This window comes from Equus quagga, chromosome 1, assembly GCF_021613505.1.
Source record: "Equus quagga isolate Etosha38 chromosome 1, UCLA_HA_Equagga_1.0, whole genome shotgun sequence".
NCBI classification, from domain to species: Eukaryota; Metazoa; Chordata; class Mammalia; order Perissodactyla; family Equidae; genus Equus; species Equus quagga.
This window is the reverse complement of record NC_060267.1, coordinates 134,270,167-134,295,738: the sequence shown is the minus strand read 5'-3', so window position 1 is coordinate 134,295,738 and position 25,572 is coordinate 134,270,167. Positions and strand designations below refer to the sequence as shown.

At 54.7% G+C, this 25,572-nt stretch overlaps 1 protein-coding gene across 8 annotated transcripts in view; it reads left to right on the top strand.

Moving 5' to 3' along the window:
* The first annotated feature begins 10,696 nt into the window (after positions 1 to 10,696).
* Positions 10,697 to 25,572, top strand: part of DNAH1 (dynein axonemal heavy chain 1) — a 78,418-nt gene continuing 63,542 nt past the window's right edge. For 5 of the 8 annotated variants that reach the window (XM_046668209.1, XM_046668198.1, XM_046668190.1 and 2 more), the window contains exons 1-8: positions 10,697 to 10,819; positions 14,824 to 15,199; positions 16,228 to 16,300; positions 18,573 to 18,747; positions 19,191 to 19,347; positions 20,251 to 20,383; positions 23,012 to 23,173; positions 23,761 to 24,013. In XM_046668209.1, coding sequence (XP_046524165.1) covers positions 10,740 to 10,819; positions 14,824 to 15,199; positions 16,228 to 16,300; positions 18,573 to 18,747; positions 19,191 to 19,347; positions 20,251 to 20,383; positions 23,012 to 23,173; positions 23,761 to 24,013 — 1,409 coding nt within the window. In that variant the 5' untranslated portion in view covers positions 10,697 to 10,739. Of the gene's footprint in view, positions 10,820 to 14,823; positions 15,200 to 16,227; positions 16,301 to 18,572; positions 18,748 to 19,190; positions 19,348 to 20,250; positions 20,384 to 23,011; positions 23,174 to 23,760; positions 24,014 to 25,572 lie in introns of those variants that run through there. The other 3 variants (XM_046668217.1, XM_046668225.1, XM_046668232.1) reach the window with 3 other exon arrangements.

Here is a 25,572-nt window from a genome sequence, read left to right as displayed (position 1 = left end):
AGTCATTGGAGCATTTTGAACTGGGAGTGATTTTTAAGAATCACTGTGGCAGCTGTGTGGAGACTGGATTGTGGAAGCTGGAAGACCAGGAAAGGGCTGTCCAGATGGGATATGATGGTGGCCAGGACTGCGTGCTTACTGGGAGGTAGTGGGAATTTGGCATCTGGAGTGTTGTTTGGAAGCAGGACCAACAGGACTCTTGACAGTTGGCTATAGGGTGTAAGGGAGGGTTGTGTAGGGCAGCTCTTTGGTTCTTGGCTTGAGCACATGAGCAAATGGTGAAGTCATTTTCAGCAAATAGGAATGCTGGGAAGAGCTGGCCGGTAAGATGGAACTCAAGGGCTGGATAAGGCTGGAAGTACCAAGGAAACAGGTGTCAGATTTAAGTCTGGAGTTCCAGAGGGAGTACTGCTCCAAAGAGAAAGTTGACCCATCGTTAGCATAGACACAAGAGCCAAAGTCCCCCTCCAGCCTCAGGAACCTAGAGATTCAAATGAACCAATCATCTTGAGGCACTCAAGGGGGCCAAGGCAGAGGCCACCTGGGAAGGACCCTGCTCTGGATGCCTCCCACATATCTGCCCAGTGGGACAAGGCCACCTCACCCCACCCCAAACCTAGAGAAGTAAGTTATTAGACAAACTTGGCTTTTCTGAGCCAAGCCCAGCTCCGAGTGGAAGGTGTTGTCATGGAAACCCTGGAGGCCAGGTGATCCTCTGCCCATCCTAACCCAGCCTGGTGTGGGAGGGGTTAGACCCTACGCTAACAAGACTGTATCACTGCTTAAAAGTCTTCTTCAGAAGGTCTGGGGGTTGCCTACCTTCATCACCACGAGTTAGCTTGTGTCTTCAGGCAAGCCCTTCACCCCTCTGAGCCTTGGCCTCCCCATTGGAGGCAGTTGCAGGGTAACTCTCTGAGCTCCTGTCCTCCCCTGTCAGAGGTCTGCAAATGCAAAAGCCAGCTAGGTCATGCATGTCTGCCACGCCCACAGCAGAGCCCAGGGTGGCTTCAGCCCCAGCCGAGGCAGGGCAGCCAGAATGACGGGGCTGGAGGGGGATGCTGTTCCCACAGGTATGGCCCGTGGCCCCTGCCTCACCCCCAACTCCCAGACTCTCAGCTCTTTGGGGACGACTCCTGGCAGACAGGCATCACTCCTGGGCGTTCTTTCTGCAGGAGAGGCGGTGGCAATGGCAGCCATACTCCTCCATGCCAAGCACATTAGGGGATAATTAAGTAAAAATAGGCCTTCCGACCAGTGTAGCTTATTAAGGCCTAATTAAGTTAATTAGTTCCAGGTGTGAATGGTGAGGCTCAAGTGAGGCGGCGGCTGTTTGCTGTAATTGCATTTTCGCAGCAGCAGTGGTGGCGACAGTAATGTGGTGGCAAAGGCAGTGGCTTCCTCTGAGGCCTGGCAGCCTGCCAGGGAGTTCAGGAGGCTGCCACTGAGCTGGGAGGGGTATGAAGCAGCCACACAGGCCAGGGACCACCCATAGAGAGAGAGAGCAGTAGCTGGAGGTTCAAGGTCAGCCAGACCCAGAGAAACCTGCTTTCTCAAACTTGCTTCTCTCTGCATGGCTGTTGGGGATGGGGGTGGGTGTATAAAGCCACCAACAGGTATCCTCCCCGCTGGCTGAGGAGGATGGGTGCACCGTGGCTGGTCCTTTGGATTTCCCCACACTACATGGCCGTCCTGTGGAAGACTGTAAAATGGCTTTGCTGAAAGGGAATATGTGACTCAGAGGCAGTGAGTGAGACGTCTAGGAATCCACCTCAATCACCTTCTCCATTTGGCTTGAGTTCCCAATTCCTGTCCCTTTCTGGCAGGTGTGTGGCTCTTAGAGATGCCCCCGCTTTGTGGTTCAGGGCAGGAGTGAGACCACACAAGTCTGGGGCCTCTGCAGAGGACCTGCTGGCCCAGTAAGTCTCCTGCCCCAGACATCTCCCTGAACCAACTTCCTGCCACAGCTTCTACACCCGGCTGACCCGGAGGACTTGCCTGTATAGGACAGCCCTCACAACCTTGGTCACACTTCCGTTCATTCATCCATTCAGCTGTCACTCAATGAGCATCTCCTGTGTGCTAGGCAGCAGGGCAGGGGCTGGGAACACAAGGCTGGAGAGACAGGTTGACCCTGCCCCATGGTGCCTTTGGTCTCTCTGAGGAGGCAGACACACTAATGGCCCCAGCCTCACAGTTTTATGGTGGCTATAGCAGCACAGGGGTGCTTAACCCAGACCTGGGAGGAAAGATGTCTGATTTGCTGTGAATATGATCCAGGTGAGGAGCGGTGTGGGTACCTGGTATGTGCTAGGGACTAAAAGGGCCTCCCCCTGGCCAGAGGGCAGCACAAAGTACCAAGTTGGGAGAATGAGGGGCCAGATCAGGGAGGCCCAAGGGGAGCTTCTGGGGGATCTAAGCAGAGCTGCTGGGTAGAAAAGGAACTGGTGACTGGTGCCTGGTAGCTGGGAGGATTGGGAGGCGGCAGCCAGGGCCACGGCTTGGAAGCAGAGAGGATGGGTGGATTTGTTTAGGGGTGGAACTAATGTGGTGTGGTACTCTGGTTGGCTGTAAGGGATGGGGAAAGAGGAGCTGCCAGGCCCCTAGGGAGAGGCCCTGGGAGTGGGGTTGGGTTCTGAGATGTCCAGCGCTGGGGTGAGGCAAGTGAAGTGCCTGGGATGTAAAACTTAGGATACTTACTCCCAGCCTGTGTTCCCACCTGTGCTCTGTCCGTGGTCCTCTGAAATTTCTCACTAAGAAAGACACATCTCGGAAAGTGGAAGCCATCCCCGGAGACAAGGCAACAGGGGGATAGTTCTGGGCAGGGTGTCCCCTCTCCATCCTTCAACCCCTACCTGGGAGGTGGTGCCTTCTCTGCACCCTCCAGGGCTGGGGTGGGGTCGGGATTGATACCTTGGTGTCTTACACGCTCTGGACTCCATTTCCATTCTGATGCCCGAGTGACAGGTACCCCATCCAGCTTCTTCCTGCATGCATCCCATGACAGGGCGTTCCCTGCCACCAGGGCAGCCCAGTCCCTTGGCTCAGACCATTATAAAACATGGTTTACCCTGAGCCCGAATCTGCCTTGGACTGTCTTCTACCTAACAGTGGCCTTGGCTCTTCCTCCTACCCTTCCCTCACCTCAGGTGTGCCTGCTGATCCCCTTTCCTGAGACAGTCTAACCTCTCTGAGCTTCAGTGTCCCTGCCTGTAAATGGGGAAACAATAGCCGCCATCCTCTAGGCTGGTGCTAGGATTAAATGACGTGATGAACCTTATGAGGCATAAACCTCATGATACATGCTAATTCCTCAATAACGGGTTACTAACCCATACCAACAATGAATAACTACAGAGGTGGACACCGTCCTCCGCCTGGGGTGGGCTGCCCAGTGATGCCGCCTCAACCTGGGCTCTCGCACTGACCTGTGGGCCTCAGGTTGCAGGTCCTGCTGCGCCCCCTCTGGCTTCCAGTGCAGATGCAGAGCTAATCCCCGAGGAAGCTGTTCATGGGGAAGAGGAAGGAACATTTTCTGGAGATGGCCGACCTGTGTTGAGATATGGGGCCTGCCTGCTGGTGTGAATTTGTTCTCTGCTCAGTATTCAGTCCACCTGCAGGGGCAGCCCCAGCCCCTCCCCTCTGGCACCCTGCTGAAGGCTTTCATTCAGGGGGACCAGTGGTGGCTGAGAAGGGGGATGCAGACCCACCCTGACTGAGGTGTGTGCCTCAAGGTATACCTGGGGCATGTCACTAGACCCAGTCATGTCTGTGGGGCTGCCCTGGTGGTGGGGGTCTGTCCTGAGCCTGAGGTGCCTGCAGAGCCCCAGATCCCGTGGAGAGTGGCAGACACACAGAAGCTCACTCCAAACACTTGTGGTTTTGCTGGTCATTGTTGGGGTGCCCAGACTCCTCCCACGAGACTGCAGGGGGTTGAGCCTGGGGCAGGGGGCTCGTAGGAACCCCTGGGTCCCCTCAAAGATCTGAAGAGCCAGCCCAGGAAGGAGGGACAAGGGGCACTGCCACCAGTCTCTGAAGCCATCCTGCTACCCTTCTCTGTGCTGTCCCGGGAGCCATGTCCACCGCTGCAAAGCTGGCTCCTTCCCCAGCACTCTGCTGCTGCTCAGGGCTTCCCTGTTGAAAATCGGAGCTTGTCTCAATGGGACTCCTTTACATTTAAGACAGCAACAATCGTGCTCGCCACCTCCTGGTGACCTGGGACCTCTGGATTCCTGTCTCAGGGAAGAGAATACCACAGAGGAGGGAACCACAGGTGCAAAGGCCCGGAGTGGTGAAGCAGGGTGGCCATGCAGGGATGCCAAGTCCCTGGGTAGGCCAGGGGTGATGCTAGGGGAGAGCAGGGGATGTGAGGTGTTTGTGGGAGTCGACAGGGAGCCAGCTGTGTGTGGAGTAGACCGCACTCCATTCCCACCCCAGCTGTGGGAGGGAGGGTCCAGTGTTACTACAGACCTCCTTGTTTTTACAGACTGGGGTTCCAAGAGGAGAAGGGACTTGCCCAAAGTCACACAACTTGTGGGGCCTGGGCCACCACAGTCTGACCCTACTCCACTAAGAACTAGAGCGAGGCTCCTCCCTATGGGGGTGTGTCAGGAGGAGGGACTACCATGGGGCTCAATTTACAATTTATTGGGGGCCTGATGCCTTGAGGTGCTGGGGCCCCAGTAGCCCTGGCTCTGCCTCTTGCTTACTGTGGCGTGATCCCTGCCAATGCCCAGCTTTGCTCTGTGCCTCAGTTTCCCCAGTTCTACAGGGGAGTTAACAAACTCTGGTTTGGCCCATGCTCTTTTGCCTCCCAGAGCCACAGTGTACCAGGGGAGGGGGTGCTCCACAGCTCCATGCACAGATGGGAAAATGAGGTCCAGAGAGGGGACAGGAGGACCTGGGGCCCAGATCACTCCCAGGCCCACAGACCCAGCTCTGAGGCTGTGGTCAGCAGCCAGGAGAGGAGGCTGTAGGGGTCAATGACCAGCAAAGCCCAGCCTTTTGGTCTCCAGTTTTCTTTAATCTGCCTTCCAGCTCCCTCTGCCTTGCTTTCATGACTCCACCCCAGCTGAGTGCATCCTGAGGCAAGGCCCCCTTCTCCCCACCCCCCAATTATGGCTGGTCACAAAAGCTGGACCTGACCAGACAAAGGGACAAGGATGAAAGTGCTGGTTGTCATGGTAACCTGGAGGGCTGCTGGGACCCAGGGGAGGGGCTTGGCTGTGTGCCTGAGCCCAGGCATCCGGACAACCTCTGAGCACGAGCCAGGGTGGCCCAGGGGCTCACAGGGATGCCCCTCCTGTTCCTAGCCCACCAAAGCTGGGTGTACAATGACAACTTCACTGCCTCCATGGCAACACCTGCTCCCTGGACCTCCCCTGGTGGCCCCATTATCCTGCACCTGCTGCCCCCCAACCACACCTGCTCCCCAGCCCATGTGCCTTCCCTAGGGCACTCCCTGCCCATCCCTAGGCCCAGCTGTCTGCTCTGAGGGCCAGCCAAGAGGGACTAGCAGGGAGGGCCCTGGGCAAGAGCAGAGGGTTCATCTGCCAAGCTAGTTTTGCCTGACCAGCAGTGTGTGTGCCCATGTCAAGGCCTCTACTTCAGGGCCTCAGTCTCTTTACCTGTAAAATGGGAGCAGCCATTCAGCCTCAGGGCCTCCAAGAGTAAGCTTCCTTCTGCTTAGAAGGAGATCTGAGGCCAGGATGTCCCCAGAGCTGGGTCACGATGGACAGCTAGGTTGGGAAGAGAAGAGGGAAAGTCTGTCTTGGGTCATACTCCCAAGACCACCTCTGTTAGACCACGTGGAGAACTGAATGCTCTCCTGCACACTCAAGAGTCACAGCTCGGAGGTGGAAATGACATTTTCCAGAAGCCCGTCAAGGGTACAGAGGAACTGGGCAGGGGGCCCATCAATGCCAGGTTCTTTTTTTTTTTCTTTGAGGAAGATTAGCCCTGAGCTAACATCTACCACCAATCCTCCTCTTTTTGCTGAGGAAGACTGGCCCTGAGCTAACATCCATGCCCATCTTCCTCTACTTTATATGTGGGACACCTGCCACAGCATGGCTTGACAAGCAGTGCATAGGTCCACACCCGGGATCCGAACTGGCAAATCCAAGGCTGCCGAAGTGCAACATGAGAACTTCACTGCTGCGCCACTGGGCCAGCCCAGTGCCAGGTTCTCGAGTGGCCTGTCAGGAGTATTGGTGAAAGAGGAGGACACTGGGGCAGGGACTCCCCAACAGGGAGAGTGAATGCTGCCAGAGGATGGCCTGAGAGGGGCCCTGGTGATCCGACAGTCTACTTCAGGTGGGGAAACTGAGATCCTAGGAATTATCAGTGTCTGACTCTCTGATACCGCACTACCAGGTCGTGGAATGGAGGAGGGACAAGGGAGTGGGAGGAGAGGGAGGCCCCGGAAGATGACCCCCACCTCCTGGGAAGGGGAAGGGATTCCCACGGCAACTGGTCTTTGTCTTTGTGGCCCACATCCTAAGGGCTCCCTACACCCTGCAGGACAGCCCCAGGTTCCCATCCTGCTCTGCTGTGACCTTGGGTGAGGCCCTTCCCTTCTTGCCACCTCAGTTTTCCCACCTGGAGTGTGGGAGCAGATTGCCAAGGAGACTGTCAGCTCTAGCTTCTGCCCTAGCTGTTTGAAATGCCCCCAGGCCATCGCAGGCAGGCCCCTGAGGCTCCCCCACCTCTCTGATAAGGAGGAATTGCCTCCCCTGAACAAACCATCCTTCCTGAGCTGTCTGGAGTTTCTTAAATACTCCCTTCCAGAGGTCCAGCAAGGGCAAAGGTTTTGCCAGGAGCGGAGGTATTTGGAGCAGGGTAACAGTCTTGGCATCCCTCAGACTACTATGTACAGGTGGCCCTGGTGCAGGGCTGGGCAAGGTTTGTGTTTCCCACTGTGCAGATGGAAAAACTGAGGCCTAGCAAGGGAAGAGACTCGCCCAGTGAGTCGGTGGCAGAACCCAAGCCACATAGACCTTTCTAGGGATGGACAAAAGGTCAGAATAGCAGTCTGGTCCCCAGACTCAGTAAACTCAGGCTCCCTGGAGGGCTGTGCGGGCGGGGCAGTTGGTGGTCGCAGCCGAGATGATGAGGCCTCCTGTTCTACCAAGAGATCACTCAGCTGATGCTCACCGGGTTCCTAGCGACAAGGGGAAATCAGAGGCACTCAGAGCCTGATTATGATAAACAGATCTCTGCGCAGCTCTTCAAGGAAATGTCCTGTGGAAGATATCACTGTCTTGGGGCCTGTCACCTGGAGCTTCAGCCCAGGCAAGTAGAGGCCAGTACGGACCCCCTTATGGCTGCTACTCTGGAGAGCAGAGCCTCAGTATCCTGGACCCTATTCCAGGGCCTGCTCTGGAACTGCAGGTCAGAGGGAGGTAGGCTGGGGAAGAGGGTGTGAAGGTCGGGTCATGTGCAGCTGGGCTGCTGTCAGTGGCCACCATCTTCAGGGTGGTGGCCCCAATGTGGGTTGCTCTATCTCCTAGTCATTTCCTAAGGGTCCTTCCAGGACTGATGAACTGGCAGGGTTGCTAGGAAAAGCAGCACCCCTTGGTCCCTGCCATTTAAGCCCTCCCTTCAGTTGGGGGACACAGCAATGGCCATTGTATGGTTGCCTACCAAGTGGTACTGGCCATGGTCCTCTGGGGCCCCTGAGGAGAGTGTAAGTGTGTTCTGTGAGCTGAGGCAATCAGGGAGGGCTTCCCGAGGAGGTGTAGCCTGAGATAGGATGGAAAGTTATAGGAAAACTGAAAGAGGGAGGAAATTCTAGCTGGGACTCTCCATGTGAGTACAGGTGGGAATGGGCTTGGGCTGGGGGCTGGGATGAGGACTGAGCATTCATGGGCCAGTGGTTCTCAATCCGCCAGCCCTCCCAGGATCTCCTTTCCACTCCTCCCTGAGCTCTGGGCTTTCAAGGTCTTGTCTGTCAAGCTGATCATGTGGATCAAAGAAGAATTAATTTGTCTCCATTTTTATTCGTCAAAGAAAATGCTGGTCAGAGCTGCTGAGGCTAGCTGGCCAATGGCAGAGAAGGGGAGGGTCAAGGGAGGCCTGGGGAGAGGGTGAGCCCTTTCTTTGACACCCCCCATGCCTGTGGCTTCGTTTCTCTTGGCAGCAGCTCAGAGCCCTGGACTTAGCCTAGCAGAGGGAGCTCCTGGGGGCCCAAGAGGCCGGCTGGGGGCAGCTGGGGAGTGGGTGGCTCCAGCCACCCCATCTGGGTGCTTGTTGCCCTCCGTTCCAGCTGGCCAGCCACATGAAGGGCCCATTCTGCTGCCCATTCACACAAGGCTTTCATTTCTGCAGCCAGTGAAGCATTGCTCCTGGCCTCAGGGCTGCCAGCAGGAAGGCTTAGGGGAGGGCATAGCCCAGGCCTGCCATGCCTTCAGACCCCTTGCCCAAAAGGCATGGGCCTGGGCCAGGGCACCCTAAGCAGCTTGTTTGCCCAAGCCCTGAGGTCTTGGTCACCAGAGTCATCCTCAGCAGGGGCGGCTCCAGGTGAGAGATGGGTAGAGGCCTCTCCAACTCTTGTGGGAACCCAGTCTCCCCTCATTTCAACAAGAGCAAGGCTGGCCTCCCTTCCAATCCATACATAGCAAAAGACTGCCCTCCTACCACAGGAGGAGCAGGAGCCCAGGGAGGGGTCATGGCTTGGCCCCTTGTTCCTCTCCTAGTGAACAGGTAGGTATGGTGGGCTTCAGGGCAGAGCAGGAAGATCAGAGCCTGAACCCTTGCCCAAGCATTGGAGAAGATGGGGGCATTAGACAGTGGACACCTGAGACCCAGGAGAGCAGGGACTGACCCACAGTCCCCTGCCAGGGAGAGATGGGGGCAGTCACATCTACTGTCCACACTTGTAGAGGGGCAAGGGCAAGGTGGAGCTGGCAAGGCTACTGGGAAAAGCAGCACCTCTGGCCCCCACCCCTGAAGCCCACCCTCCAGTTGAGGGACACAGCAGTGATCATCTCATGATAAGGGGTGGGTGGCCTTGTGGGCTGGACCTCCTGAGAGAGGACCCTTTCTGCAGTGGCCTGTCCATCTGTCCGGCAGCCATGGCCCCTGTGATGTCATCAACCCACTGTGTTGCTTGGCAACTTTCCAGGATTACTGTTCTGCCCCTGTCGTCCCTGACGTCCCATCATGGGCTGATGTTGCCCTGGCAACCGGGATGGGTACTGCAGCTTTTTGGACAGTGGGAAGTGCCAGGCAAAAGCAGGGAAGTGGTCCCTCTCTACAAGCCATGTGGGATACACAGCCCATCCCCAGACCCACAGAGGAGCCAGGCTGCCCTAAATAGGGTTTTGGGGGTCTCTGTCCCCTCAAAGAGCTGTGGCCACACTTATCTCCAATCCCCCTCACACTCCTTCCTTCCTTCCACAGTGGTCTAACTACTGTGTGAATGCCAACAAGACAAGCAAATGAAACCATGGTTTGGGCTCAGGAAAGGTTGCACTAGCATCACATCTTGAAGGATGACTAGGAGTTGGCCAGGAGTAGGAGTGGAGAGAGATGTTCTGGACACAGGGAGCAGAAGCCTGTGCAAAGCTGAACCACTGTCTCCAGTGACAGCTTATACACTGCCTTTGGGCTCTTTGTGGCCTGGTCTCTCTGGCTCTCCCATTCAACAGACATTTCATGGTAGGGACAGGGTCCCATTCAAATCTGGAAACTCAGTGCCCAGCACAGACTTGGCACCAAGCCAGCATTGCTAAAATGTCAAATAGAATTGGATATTTCCATAATGAGCATCAGGTCCTACTACCTCCAACACGAACCTGTCTTCCTGAGCCTCAGTTTTCCCACCTATGAAATGGGACCACTTCTGAGAAGTCTCTGGCCGGGGGTTCTCAGGTTGCCGTGCGGTGATTTTTAAATTTTCTTTTGGTTTGCAACCTACCTCTTTTCCTTAAAGAAAAATGGAAAGACCGGTACATTAGATATCTGTAAACTTTCAGATTCTCTAATTGTTAGTATTGGACCATGTTTGCTTTATCTCCTATCTATACTTATCTATATATAAATTTTGCTGAACCATTTGAAAGGAAGTCGCAGCAACAGACATCCTGACATTTGTCCTGAAATTCTTAGCCCACATCAGCTAAGACAAGGACAGTCTCCTATATAACCACAATACCATCATCACATCTAAGAAAATTAACAATAATTCAATATCAGGGACAGGCAGGAGGATCAAAGCCTGAACCCATGCCAGGGCATTGGAAGAGATGGGCGCCTGAGACCAGCGAAGGGGGCAGGAGCAGCCACTGCCCGCCCTGAGAAGGATGAGGAGCCCGTGGCCGGTAGGTGGGTGTGGCTACGCCGAGCCTCCGGAGGACCAGAAGGGACCATCGGTCTTGCAGCTGTGGCTTGAATATGAATTTCCCATTCATAAATTTCCCCAATTATTCTCCCCCAAACTATTACTATTTTTTTCTTAAACCAGATTTCAATCAAAGTTCTCGCACTATATCTGGCCATTTTGTCTCTTACTCCAGAAGAGTCTGGTAGGGAAGATGGGCAGTGGAGCCTGGATTTTAGAGTCTAGAGGGCGACACTTCCCGTGGCCGGCCTCCATCCCCCGCTCCGGACGCGGCCCAGGCAGGGACGGGAGGGGGAGCCGCAAATCCTGGGTGGGAGAAACCAAGTCCCAGAGAATGTGGGGGAGGCCGGTGCCGACCTGGGGAGGTTCTCGGACGGAAGCTTCGACCCCGCTGTACCGGATGGTCCCGCCCCTTAGCAACGGGCCCAGCGTCCCTCCCTGGAGACGGGCCGCCAGACCCCGCGCTGCGCTGTGGAGCCGGTAGGTTGGTGGAGCCGGTGGGGCCGAGGGATGACGGGGCGAGCATGGGCAGGCGGACCTCGATAAGGCGCAGAGGGCGAGAGGACAGGAAGGAGAACGCCCTCCCGGTCCACATCCCTGCCCACGAGTCTGCGGTCCCAGTTTCCCGAGCCTTGGCCAATGGGAAAGGAGTGGGGTACACTTTTAAACAACGTTGCAGATAAGTCCTGTAGTTACCAGACCGGTTTTTTGGGCCCCACCCCCCATGCTGAGAATGCAGCCCCCTCCCGCTCCCGTGGAAGGCCGTGCAGGGAAGGAGACTAGGTCCTCATCATCCAGCCAGTCCCTCTCCTGATCCAGCTCACTGCCTCCAGTCTCTTAGTCCTCTTAGTCCTCAGCGTCCCCATGTGTAAATTGGCAGAGCGCTGCTGCAGCTAACTCACAAAGTTGTTGCAGAGATCAACTTCTTTTCTTTCCTCACTCCATCCATCCGTTCATTCATTCACACAACCACTTGGGAAACACTGTCTAGGCACCTACTGAGTGCCAAGCCGGTGCCAGTCCTGTGCCAAGTGCCAAGGAGGTTCCAGAGATCAATGATACTCAAAAATTCCTGCATTTGCAGCCCTCATGTGCACATATAACACAGGTAGATGTTCCCTGGAGGGAGGGGCGTCAGACAACTGTGGGAACTCAGAGGCGGTCACATCAGGTGAGTGCTCCAAAAAGGTGGCAAGAACCCCAAGCCTGTGGGGTTATTACCACCCACATGGTTGTTTGCCAGGTAGCCCCATAAAGGACAGAGACTTCCAAAATCTCTTAAGCCGCAGATCCATTTGTCCAATGAGATCTTAGACAGAACCCTGGTGTTTGAAGATAGATGAAGGTGCAGAGTCCTTGTTGAATGGGGGTTGGGTGATCTAGAAGCCCTCCTCTTAGATCCCCGTCCCTACAGGCGCTCACTCTGCAGTGCCTCAGGGCTCCTGGGTGCAGAGTTTGAGAACCACCGTTGTGGTGCTAGGGACATGGACCTTTGGGTCAGCCAGAGGTGAAGACCTCAGTTTCCGTTCTGGTCTGCCGGTTCTTGGCTGTGTGTCCTTTGCAAGTTTCCTGACTTCTCTAGACCTTAGTTTCCTTGTTTGTGGATTGGTGATAGTGGTAGTACCTGTTGTGAGGGTCAGATCCCCTTGTTCATCTGTGTCCATTCAGCCCAGTGCCTGGCAGGTGGTTGGGTCACATGGGGTTGAATGGCAGTGAATCCCTCTGAAGCTTCCTCTAGCTCAAGCTAATAGGGCTCCCGGGTGATCTGATGGGAGAAAGAATAACTTGGGTTCAAACTCCAATTGTGCCTCTTACTGGCTGTGTGACCTTGCTCAGGTCACAACCTTTCTGAGCCCTGTTTTCCCCACCTCTGAGAAATGAGGATAGTCTCAGTTCCCACCTCAGAGATTTAAATGAGATGATGTGTGAACTACATCTAAGCTCCTAATAACATTCACCATTCCCAACAGTGTGCTTACCAGGGCCATCCCTGCCATCTTACTGGTCAGTTCCCTTACACAAATGAAGGAGAGTGCCAGAGTGACCGGCAGAGGGCTTGTTGGGAACCATGTCCTCTTCCCCCTTGCCAGCCATGCTCATTCCCATGCAGAGGCTGCCATCACCCATGGGGCTGCGACAGGAGGCAGAGATCTTTCTGTCAGTCTGTCACAGGTCCTGTGCACACTGGCAATGTACAGGTGCCCAGAGCTGAGGTGGCACCAGAGGGGAGCCATCGATCCTTGTGAAGGACTGTGGGATGGAGGGGAGACAGGGTGCTGGGTTTGCAGCTCACTCTCACTCCTTCCTTCTCGGGACATGCCTGCATTCATTCCTTCACTGCCTACCTGCCCAGAGGGAAAGGGCTCACAGGGGGAGCAAATCCCCCCATCACACACGCCTTTTACCCCCAGCGACACTGGACATTTCTGCATCTGTTATCTCTGCTGAGCCTTATAATACACCAGGAAGCAGCCAAGCATATTCAAACCCATTTGAGAGCTGGAGAAACCAGGGAACGGAATGCCTTTCTGTGGAGCGGGGACCTGCCTCGCCAAGGCCTGCTCTGTTTAGTGATTTTGTTCAAAGACGAGGCAGACGTCTGTGGGTTTGCAGCCATGATGAGGCTGAGCCAAGTGGGTCCGCTGTCCTTTAGGGTGCTCTGGGAACGGCTGGTGACTGTCAGACAGGTGGGCCAGACTCAGCATTGTTTTCAGCACTTGCCCTGGGGGGTGGCTGGCCACCAGAGTGTAGATTCAAGGAGCAGAGTTCTGGAGAGACACACCTGACTGGCTCGAAGCTGGTCAGCCTTCGGTCTCAGAGTCTGAGGCTTTCTGCCAGAGCCCCATCTGCCCTTTATGGTCCCTCAAGTGGTCTTGCCAACTCACCACCCCCTTCTTAGAAATGGACTCAGCAGCTGCAGGCTGAGCTTTGCTCCAGACAGCCCCGGCTGCCCGCCCCGCCTTTCAGATCAGTCCAGGCAAGATTCCCCCGGCGTGATGCAATAGGGGGCCTACACTGGCCAGTCCCACTGGGTGTCTAAAATGGAGATGACAGAGCACAAACCCAGCCAAAAGAGTGGGTTGTACTGCAAGCTCCTGGCTGCTTTGTCCCAGTGTGCTGGGGTGGGAAGCGGGATAGGCCAGGCCCCTATTTCCTTTTGTTAAGATCCCCCCGCCACTGGCCCCACAGGGCCGGCTGGCCGAGTGGTTAAGTTTGCATGCTCTGCTTCAGGGGCCCAGAGTTTCGCTTGTTCGGATCCTGGGTGTGGACATGGCACCACGCCATGCTGAGGCGGCATCCCACATGCCACAACTAGAAGGACCCACAACTAAAATATACAACTATGTACTTGGGGGATTTGGGGAGAAAAAGCAGAAAAAAAAAAGATTTGCAACAGTTGTTAGCTCAGGTGCCAGTCTTTAAAAAAAAAATAAGGTTTCCGGGCACAAGACTGACATAGAAAAAACCCCATAGCATTTTAAAAAAAAAGATGCTCCTCGCTTCTTTTAATTGACATTTTTATTGTGATAATTGGAGACTCACTCCCTTTTTATTTTTCCACTGACATTACATGAGAACCTCTTCTTCCCCATACCCTTGTCCAATTTCTTGTAACTCTCCCCTGACCGAGGAGTTCCCCCGGTGATGCATTTTGAGGTAGCCAAAACCAACAGTGGCTTTGCAAGGGCTTGCTCATTCCACACTGAAAACTCTGCAAACTCTTGTCCTTGGGATGGTAGATGTGCATGCAACCCAGTGGCGCATCTGCTGCTCCCTTTGGGGAGGCAGGAGGGTGTATATTTCCTGAGCTGGGCTGACCCTGAGAACCAGGGTGGGTAAACATCGTTCTGTCACTGACAGTGGGATCTGTGGGCCAATGGAGGGTCAGGGTCCCTCTGGGGAGGTAGTCCTCTGGCTTCTGGACTATGGCGGGAGGGCAGGCATGGGTGGGGACGCAGGCTCCACGCTGGGGAGAGGCAGGGCAGTCCATTAGGACTGGCCTGGGGGGGGCGGGGGCACCAGGGCTGCCTCCAGCTGAAAGTCATTTTGGGGAAAATCAAACAGGGCTCTTCATTGAATGAGTGAGCTCTGGGCTGCCCTCCTTGTCTCCCCTTGTGAGAAGCCAGGGCTTGTTCTCTAACATGGGGGAGAACGGGGTGGGCAAGTGCAGAAGGATGCACTGGGGTGGGGGCATCTGCAGAGCGTCCCAGACTGCTCTCGCTCAGCCCCTGACTCTGGGGGCTCATTTCTCACCTGCAACATCCTAGGAAGGTCCCACTGTCTCCTGGTGGGGACCCTTCTGGCACTGTGCATCTGTCCAGATTAGAAGGAGACGACTTGCTCCCTCCCCACCCCCTCTTCTGATTTCATGCATGGGGCTGGGGCTTGTTGCAAGGTGGCAGACTAGGCATTGCTGTATCCTGGTGCCCCTGGGGCTGAGCAGAGGCTGGCAAGGGCCCAGTGACACCAGTACCTTCTCCTAGGAGCTCTCCCTGGGGCATTGCCCTAAGAAGCAGCATGGAGCCGCCTAACAGAGAAGGCTGCAGCCCAGGAAGGACGCCTGGAGGCCCAGAGTGCAGCGGTACTCGTGCAGGCCCCGAGTGCAGTCTGGGGAGGACTCGTGCAGGCCTAGAGCACAACCCGGGGACGATTCTGCCGGGACCATATTCTGGGTCAGAGAAGCCTCCTCCAAGCCCTCTCCCCAAGCCCCCACCTTTACCCCTGGCCCCACCTATGCTCTCAGACTTGGGGCAGCCCCGGAAGTTGCCCCTGACAGGCACTGATAAGAGGTACCCCCTGATGAAGCAGCGTGGGTTCTACTCTGACATCCTCAGCCCTGGAACATTGGCTCAACTTGGGGTGAGTGTGGCAGCTGTCCCCTACCAAGCCTAAGCCCTCTTTGTGGGTTCCATTCACTCATCCATCCATCCATCAATCCATTTGTTTACTTATCCATCCATCTATCTCTATCCATCTGTCTCTCTAGCAATTTGTCCATCCATTCATTTGCTCCCCCCCTCCATCCATCCTTCTGACCATCCACCCATCTGTCCATTCACTCAATGATCCATTACTGAGCACCTGCTGTGTGACAGACCCTGGACTGAGCACTGGTGACAGCGAGGATGAGACATCCATGTCTCTATTGTCAAGGGGCAATGGCTTTGGTGGGGGAGTCTCCCCCTTCCAGCTCTGGTTGGGAAGGGGGTCCTTGGACAAGGTGGCATCCTGCTGAGATCTAAGAGATAGGTGTGAGTTTGCTGGGTAAGATGGGGGCAAGGGGAGTGTTCCGGGCAGGGGGAACAGTAGGTACAATGGCTTGGGGTCCCTGACAGAGGCTGTGGCCCATGTGGAGGAGGAAGGTAGAATGTGAGAGGAGAGATGGAGGCTGGGGGCAGGGGGAGGCTGGAGAGGGGATCACTAGGGGAGAGTTCATAGAGCCCTGTGGGTCCTGGGCAGCTTTAGCAAGGTTTTAGGCAGGGGAGGGGGCTAAGAGAGAGGATGAGGACTCACTGATACCCACTACGCCAGGGGTGCCAGAGTGGCCCTTGGGAGGGGAGGTACGTGCAGAGACACCTGCTGTCCTCTCAGTACCTCTGTGGCTCAGCCCTTGGACACACATCAGGAGTATTCTCAGAGTGAGGAGGGGAGCTATGCAGGACAAGAATGGGGAGGGGCTGGGGGTGTCCCAGGTAGCCACAGCTTATAGCCCACTGTGGCCTCTGAATGAGGAATTGTGTGAACTCACTGGTTCTTCCCCACCCCCGTGGCCCTGGGGGGCTTCCTGGTGGGCTTGGGAGAGACACCTGGCCTTGGGGGTCCCTCCAAGGTCCTGCCTGGTCCCCTGGATGTTTATGCTCCCTCAGAGCTCTGGGATTTGGTTTTAGGAAGTATGCCGTGGCCCCAGCATGAACCAGGACCTCCTGAGGCAGGCCGACCTTGACAAGTTCACCCCAAAAGGTCAGTGCCCAGGAGGGCTGGGTGAGTGGGTGCATTTGGAAGCAGGGCCTCTGGCCTCAGGGAGATTGTCTCTTCTCAGCTGAGGGTCTTAGTTTCCTCAACTGTAAAATGGGGACAACAAGAGATAAGGTGCTTTGCAAGCTCACAATGAGTGCTCGCTCAGTGAGCCACAGCTGCTTTATCATAGCAGAGCTGTGACAAGGGCACCACGCTGGGTTGGGGCTGCTGAGGGCCAGGGCCCCGGTTCTCTCTGCGCAGTTGGGGACAGTTGGGCATTTACATGTGTGTTTTCTGCCTCCCCTGGAATGTGGACTTGAAGGAGGTGAGGCTGTGTCTGAGTTGTTCCCTGCTGGGGCCCCAGCACCTAGTCAGGTGGGTACCCAGGAGATCTTTGCTGAAAGTGGGAAGGATGACTCTCTTCTCAGGCTCTGGGATGAGTCTTGTAAGGACTGGGGCAGGTCTGCAGGTGTGGGGCCATCTCCAGTGGCAGAGGGAAGAATACAGTGGCTCTAGGAGAGGCAGCAAGCAGGGTGGGGCCCTGAGTGGCGGTGGGGAAATGGGGGAGGGGCCCTCCCACATGGCCAGCAGACAGGACGCCCCCTTTGATTGGGCTCAGATGTCCCATGGTCCCAGCTGTCTGCCTCTCCTCTCTAACCCCAGAAGAGGCCTGGTTCCTTGCTGGCATTGCCCAGATTAGTCCTTTCAGGCCCTATGGGTCTCACGGAGTCTGTGAATCCCCAAAAGTGGCACAGGAACCATCACATGTATGTGCATTTGTACAGTGATCTGAGGATCCAGCCACTTGTGTTCAACAGTCTCTCAAGTATCTGTGGCCTAGAAAATGGTTACCAGCCACAGATCTAAGGGCTGTAGGGGTGCTGGGAATGGTGCTCCTACCATCCATGGCGGGGGTTGGGGTGGGGATGGTCAGCAGCTCTGCAGCCCCACCCACATGAGAAAAAGCAGCCCCAGAACACCACAGAGTGGTGGCAGTTAGGTTCTTGGCAGCCAGCAACAGAAGTACACTCTGCTGCCAGAAGGTGAAGTGAAGAGCCTGAGAAGCCTGCCTAGGGCTCATGAACGCAGCAGGGGCCAGAGGCCAGGCTTTGCTGTTCTCACTCTGGCTCCTTCTACCCCCTGAGATGCAGGGCCAGGCCCAGAAGCCCATGGTCCTGGAAGTGGAGTGGTGCCAGGGACCCACAGGCTCCAGAGCAGATGATTATGGGTCTAAAAACTGCCTTCTTGGCCAGGCATTTTTGGTGCCTTGGGGTTCCCCGAGCACCTGACAGCTCTGGTGAGAGAGTGGACTTCAGCTGAAAGTGGATGGCCTCTGCTGAGCCTCTAGAGGCTTCTGTGGAGCCCCAGAAGGTACCTCCAAGGTGGACTTTCCTGCAGTGTGATTACCTCTTGATCCCAGAGAGGTGGTGAGGCCCTAGGAGGCTCAGGGCCTCCCAGGAGAGTGAACGGGGGCCATCACTGAGCTGTCCTGAGCCTACCCAGCCCCTGGAAAGGTGGTTCATCTCCAGAAGCATATTCCCACACACCCTTTCGCCAGTTCTTTGGTCTTGTTTTGCCTTGGACTTTCCTTTCCACTTAACATCGTGAGTCCTTCAGCCCTGGGCAAACTGGAATGGTCACCCTATCAATGAGTTTCTCTCCACCAACTCCCCTGCCCTCAGACCTAAATGGAAGCTTCTGTCTGCCCTGGTTTTCTAAGTAGAAGTGGCCATTTTGTGACTTGAGGGTCCCACGGGACCAGGGTGATGGTGCCACCCACTCCCTCAGTATCCAGGATGCCTCGAGTCTGAAAATGGTCCCAGGGAGTGAATGGCATTCAGACTTTGATATGCTTAGGAGGACCTCTGGGGTAGGGGTGGCAGGAACCCACACCAGACGTGTAGGGAGCTGCCATTTCGTCTTCCTGTCCAGTTGTAATCCTCGCTGGTAGTTTGATTCACCATCTGGCTTGAGCAAAGGCGGCTGGTTCTGGGCTCGTGGGGGGCGTCGAGGGGAATGGTCCAGCATGCTGGCTCTGAGCAGGGAGAGCAGAACCAAAACAGACCTTCCAGAGGCCCTCGGCCCTCTAGGCTTGCACTCCTTCCAGTACTTGGTGCCATATCTGGCTTCTCCCTGCCACTACCTGGCCACAGGCAAGCTCTGAGCTTCCCATGCCCTAAAGCTGCACACCTGGTTCCTGCCTAGCACTTTGTGTTGGGGGATGTTGGGCCCCTGCCTGAGTCCCTGCAGCTCCTGCCCCTGCCTCCACCTGTAGTCAGAACCTTTGAGATTCCTGAGGACTTCGAGAAGCGCCTGGAGCAGCAGCGCATTGGGTCCACTACACAGTTGCTCACCCAGACTGACTTCCCGCTGCAGGCCTATGAGCCCAAGGTGCAGGTGCCCTTCCTGGTGCTGCCAGGCCAGTGCCCCCGCAAGACTGAGATTGAGAGGTACGGCTCGGGGGCTGTGGGAGGGCCTGTCCTCTGGGAGGCAGCGTCTGCCCACCTCGAGGGGTGAGGGACGGCAAGCCACTAGGTGACCATCCTCAGGACAGAGGTTACTAAAATGGGTCTGTGTGCAAGTGTTCAAATCAAATCTTCTAGCTCTTTGTTTTCTTAATAGGAACAAATTACCCCCCTTGCTGTGGAATTGGGGAGGGTGGCATTTATGTCAATGTAGTGGAATGCCAGGCAGGACTGAAGGACGGTTGGGGCCTGGAACACCAGCCCCAGCCACCACATCACTTCCTGATGAGCCCCAGGGGGTGGAGGGCCCTGGAGAGGTCCTTGGACCACACCCCTACCCCCGTGACCCCCTGGGCCTTTGCTGACACCCGTGGAGCCACCTCATGTGAGCCGAGCTGTTGTGAGATCCCCTCGTCTCCGTTGGCCAGGAGGAAGCGGCTGTACCTGAGCCTGGACATCGAGCAGTTGCTGGCCAATGAGGGCATTGACTCCAACAAGCTCCTGCCCAGGCACCCAGACCCCCACCACCCCCAGACCATTGAGCAGGGCCACGACCCTCTCTTTCCCGTCTATCTCCCACTGAAGGTGAGACCAGCTTCCATGGAGGGCTGATGGTCAGAGATGGCTGTGCAGGACCCCAGCTGAGGGATCAGACCTGAAAGAAGATCCCATGGCAGTCACAAACGCTCACTTGTCAAACAGGGCAACTGCATCATCAGAGCCCTCCTAGGGGTTTTGAGCATCCTAGGCTAGGGCAGGAGGGATCCCAGGCCCCCTGGGATACTGATCCTCTGCTTCTTCCCTGCAAGCCAGGGCCACCTGTATGCATGACCTCTGCCCCCGCCCCACCCACAGGCACCAAGAAGCAGCGCAGTTGGACTGTGAAGTAGTGTACAGGCCTCCTTGACCACCACTTCTGGGCTCACTGAGATGGGGAGATGTAGGGTGGAGGAGGGCATCATTGTAGCCCCTCTGGGGTACTGATATGGGGAAACTGAGTCCAGGGAGGAGTAAGAGGGAGCATAGCCTGCTCTGGCTTTCACCTGTCTGCCTGCCCTTCCTCTCCATGATCCTGCGTGTCTCTTGCCTGGAGGTCCCTCTGGGGAGGCAGAGTGGAATCCAAATGCATATCATCCTACTAAGGTTGGCCTCCTCACACCCTGAATCTCCAGTCTGGGTGGGGTGCTCAGCAAAATCCAAGGGTCACCTCTTCCCTCAGGCCTGAGCTGGATGATCCTGGACAGTGGGAGAGAGAGCCTATAGTCTGCTTTGAGTCCCCAGATACCCTTCTGTCTGAACCTCACAGGGCCAGACCCCACAGACCCCTGTGAGCAGCAGAGGAGGCACTCAGCCCCCTGGTCCCCAATTGGCAGCTCCTGCATCTGGAGAGGAGCCTCCTTAGGCACCCCCATCCTCTGGGATGCCCAGCCCACTCAGGCCCAGCAAGGGGTGAGCCACCTCCTCCCAAAGTCTGCTACTTTCTTCTAGGTGTTTGACAATGAAGAGTTTGACTGCCGGACTCCCACTGAGTGGATCAACATGGGCTTGGAGCCAGGGTCTCAGGACAGGAAACCTGTCCCTGGAAAAGCCCTCCTGCCCACTGATGACTTCCTGGGGCATGGTGAGCAGGGCCAGCATGGGCAGGGGGCAGGACCCTGGTCTGCACCATCCCGTCCTGGCAGCAGCCCAGCCCTGAACTCCTGGGCTGCCCTGGGGACTGGCAGCCATGGGAAGTGAGGGTTCTCACCTTTTGAGGCCTCCCCGCTGGTATACAGGCCAAGGGGCTGGCCACACAGGGGCAAGAGATGCAGGGACCAGGGATTACATTGGTGGGAGGGCTAGAGAAGGGACAACTGGATGGTGTTTAGTGTTAAAAAAAAGTCTTTGATTTATTAGTAATAAAAAATGCAAGCTTATTGAAAATGTTCAAATGTGCATAAGGGGCACAATTCAAGCCCTTCCATTCCACTACCCAGAAATCACCATTGCTCCAGCTGTAACTGTGACCTCTCAGCTTTTACCTCTACATGGACAACACACCTGCTATCATACACACTCACATTCACACACTTGCTTGCAAACACACTCATAAGCACACTCACTGTCACATTCACACACCATCCAGCAAGCTCACACACACATAAGTTGCACTCATATGCACATTTTCATCACACAAACATGAACTCACATGCCTACTGTCTCCCATTCACAACTACTATCACACCCACACTGATGCTGCACAGATTTGCTGCATCTCGGCCTTGGCTGTGTCTGCTCTCCTTTGGCCCCATGTCTGCCCTGGGGCCCGTGGAGGCTCTCTCCAGTTTGCCGCTGTCGGGTACAGTGCCAGGGTGAGCTTCCAGGGCTGCCACCCTGGCCTGCATGGCTGGTCTCTGTGCAGGCATCCCGGGAAGGTCTGGGTCACAAGCTTGGTGGTTGGAGGTGGCCGTCCCCCAGTGCAGGGCTGAGGGCCACTCTGCTCCCTGCCCAGTGGGTGGACACACTGCTGTGGAGCTGGGAGGGGGCCTGGTGGGCCAGCGCCCAGGTGGGAAGGAAGATCGTGAGAACCATGCTGATTTTAAGACTGCTCAACCTCCAGGGGGCCTGCAGTGAGTCTGTTGAGCAGGCTATAAGTTTAAGTTTCGATTTAAAAACATGTTAATGCTGGAATCAATTTCTTTGAACTAGACAAGAAGCCCAGAATGTTCCCTTTACTTTGGACTTAATTACAAAAATAATTTAACTCAATTGTTCCCAGATCTCCAATTCCTGGTGATAACACCAGAAGGTTTGGGGCTGCATTAACCTTAAATGCACCAAATGCCAGCCTCCCTGCAGAGCTTCTGCTTGCAGCCCTTCACAAGGGCCCTGGCCTTGGGCCGTAGCACCAGTGGGAGGAGGGTTGGCAGGGAGCATTTCTGCCTGAGACCCCTGGTTTTCTCCTGGGGGCTTCTTGTGACATCTTTTCCTCTAAGTTGAACCAAGACAAGGTCAGCATTTTTACAAAGGAAACTTACTAGGAAGGGAAGGGAAGAGGAAAACGGAAAAAGGAAAACAGAGAACCAAGCTGGAGAGGTACACCGCGGCAACATCCTGTACACGTCTGTTGGCATCAGCCAGCAGGGAGCATTTCCCCGGAATTGCAGCCCCTCTTTCTTGCCCAGCCTATAGAGCCCATCAGTTTGTTTTAAGCCACTACATGTTGAGGCCTCCTCTTCCGGGCACCATGCCATGTGCATCTTCCTTCTACAAAAGTTTACTGAGCACCTACTATGTACCAGTCTCCGTTCTAGATACAGGGACACAGCTGTGACCAAGACCAGACAAAGTCGCTCCTGCCCTTGGGGAGCTGATGCTAGCATGAGGAAGCCAGCCAGAACCAGGGCAGGGTGCTTACATAGCATGACTTTGGGCTCTGGGGGGGGGGACACAAGCAGGTAACAGGTCAGAGAGTGCTTAGGGCAAAGGTGCTATTTTAGGCAGAGATGCTTCTCCAAAGAGAAGCCACTTGAGCAGGGAACAAACCTGCAACGAGGTGACCTGAGCAAAGGGCACAGGCAATGCAAAGGCCCTGAGGCAGGAGCAAGCTCCAAAGTCATAGGAATAGCTAGACGTCCAGTGTGGCTGGAGAGAAATGAGTCGGGGAGGCAGTGGCAGGAGGCGAGCTGGGGAAGTGGGCGAAGGCTTTCAGCCCAGGCAATGGGTGGGAGGCCCATCCTGACCAAATAGGCCCTGAGGCCACTCTGAACCCATTGCAAGGCAGCAGTCTTCTACCCCGACCTCCCCCCGCCAGCCCTGTCCTGAAATGATGGGCCCAGGGGCTCCACTGCTGCATGTGGCCTATGGGGAGGGCTTCGCCCTGGCCTTGGCCACCTTGAAGGGGTCCAGCTCAGCCATGATGACCTTTACAATTGGATGCTCACCAGGTCTCTGTTTGCTTGGGGCTTTCCTGCCTCCCATCCCAGGCCTGCTGGCCTGTGTCTCTCTCTGCCCCGATGGGGTCATGCAGAGCACAAGGGCAGAGAGGCCTGGTCCTTCGGGCACCTCCTACCACCAGGGGTTCCCCAGAGGCCAGCTTAGCAGGGAGGAAGCAGGGCCCCTACTCTGCTGGAGCCAGAGGGGATCATCCAGGTGGGAAAGAGACCAGCCTAATGATCTCTGTGACCTGTTCGCAGCACCTGCTGCCCACACTCAGAGGCCCCTACCTGCCCCGTGGCAGGGAGCACTGGTGGGTTCCCTTCTGTTTCAGAGGACCCCAAGAGCCGGAAGCTGAAGTACGAATGGTGCAAGGTCGGCGTCCTGGATTATGACAAGGAGAAGCAGCTGTACCTGGTGCACAAGACTGACGAGAATGGCTTGGTGCGAGATGAGATGGGGAAGCCCATCCTGAATGGAGGGGTTACCGCTGAAGGTACAAGCTCTCTGCCCCTGCCCCAGGCAGACCCCCAGCCCAGGCCAGGCCTGGCCTGTGACTGAGGCCAATCCCCACCCAGGGCACAGCCAGCTGAGATCTGAATTCTCCCTTGCTCTGTTTGTCCTGTGGCTGTCTGTCCCCTGACCAGTGAAAACCAGAGGACCCATGACTCAGAGACCCCAGGAAAGGCAAATGGCCATTGTTTGATATGCCAACTCTGAGCAGCTGACAGTGCCGCTCTCCACATGATGTTGAGAAGGAGCCTAAGGCCCTTCAGTTAGTGATGTCTGTCCCAGTTGTGGCAACAAGGAATGGGCACTTGAACAGCCACCTCTGTGTAACTCCTTGTCTGTGCACAGCTCTCGACAGTTTACAAAGCACTTTCACATCCATCCATGGCAACCTGTGATGTGGGCAGGGCAAGGAGTGTCATCATACCCATTTCACAGATGTGACAGGGGTCAGAGAAGGGAAACCACTTACTCAGGGCCACCATGCATCAGCAGCAGAGCCAGGCTAGAACCCGGTGCTCCAGCCCGGAGAGCCAGACAGCATGTTCCCTTCTCCCTCCCACCCAACCCCAGGAAGGCTGCCCCTCCTAGTCTGCCAGTACTGGGTGCCACGGATCCAGCTTCTCTTCTGTGCTGAGGACCCACGCATGTTCACTCAGCGTGTGGTCCAGGCCAATGCCCTGCGCAAGAACACGGAGGCACTGCTGCTGTACAACCTGTACGTGGACTGCATGCCCTCCGAGGGCCAGCGGCTCCTCAATGAGCAGAGCCTGAACAAGATCAAGCAGTGGACCATGAGCACGCCCCGGATGCGCAAAGGGCCCTTGTGAGTCCCCCCAAACCCTTCCCTGTGCCCAAACAACACCTCCTCCAGGGAGCCGCCCTGTGGGGGAAGTAGTGCTCCCTTCATGCTCGTCTGTTGGGGGCTGTCTTACCCACTGCACTATGGACTTCTTGGGCCCCAAACAATTTCTCGTTCTTCTCCAGATCTCTCATTGGCAATATGGACTCATGGATTTTTATTTTATTCAAAGAGTTATAATCTGTTACTACCATTTTTTAATTTTGATGCTCAAATTGTCCCAGCTTTGGCCAGTGGGAGCCTCTTCAAGCTGATACCTGTGTCCTGATATATATCTATTGTTCTTTGAGCATATGCTTACTTTTTGGCGTAGCAAGAAGTTCTGGGCTCATCTTGTACTTTCCCAGCCCCAGTCCTGAAATCAGCTATTTCTCCCAGGAGTCCTGATTCCTTTTGGTGGGAAATGGTATGTAGAAGCCAAGATCTGGGCATTAGATGTGCTCATTGCTGCTGGGAAATCATTGTTTTGAGGCTCTTAGACCAAACAAATCTGAGAAATATCTACACTATTACATTATATTACATTATTATTATATTACATCACATTGCCTTATATTTCATATAACTTCCACACACATCCGTGTCTGTTTCTATATCTTTCTGTTGATCTATCTGTTAAAAACCATGAATTCATGCTGATACCTTCAAATTGACTCTAACACTGCAGTACTCATTCTCACGTATACGTATTTGTTACTTCTCTCTCCAGAAGAAAACTGGCTCCCATTGTTCATAGTATGTTTACTTATTTGCTCAGTCCTAGAATACACAGAAAGTAGTTTCAAATTGCTAATTTATACCCTTTAGAAGAAAAACCCTGCTAAGTAGACTTTATTTGTTTAGTGTTCTTTTTCTCTTTAGCCAAATACCATTTTCAAAAGTTACTTGGTTTAGTTCCTCCCACCCACTTCAGTTGGATATGTTCATTTGGTGAAATACAGCTTGGTCCGTTTATTTTATGTATGTTGAATGTCTATACATATTTTATCTAATATGTATTATTATATACATTGTATATATAATGTATATATATGCTCAGTATGTTTAATATAGATACATATTATATATTTCTCTCTATATAGATAATATATATGTATAAAATATATTACTCAAAAAGGTATACTCAGACATCTGTCTTCTCCACTCCTATTCATTCTGTCCTATTCACATCTCCCACCTTTTCTTGTCTGTTCCCACTGCATGCCCATAGGTAACCAGTATCACTAGCTTCTGATTTATCCTTTCTGTATTTTTTGTGCACAAATGAGCAGACACATGTATATTTTCTTATACCTCTTTCTTTCTTACATGAAGAGTACCACACTATAGATATTCTTTTGCACTTTGCTTTTTTTACTTACAATACATTCTGGAAATCAATCCACATTTTTAAAAGTTGTGGTAAAATATACATAACATAAAATTTATCATTTTAACCACTTTTAAGTGTACAGCTCGCTTAAAATGGCATTAAGTACATTCGCATTGTTGTGCAACCATCACCACCATCCATCCACAGAACT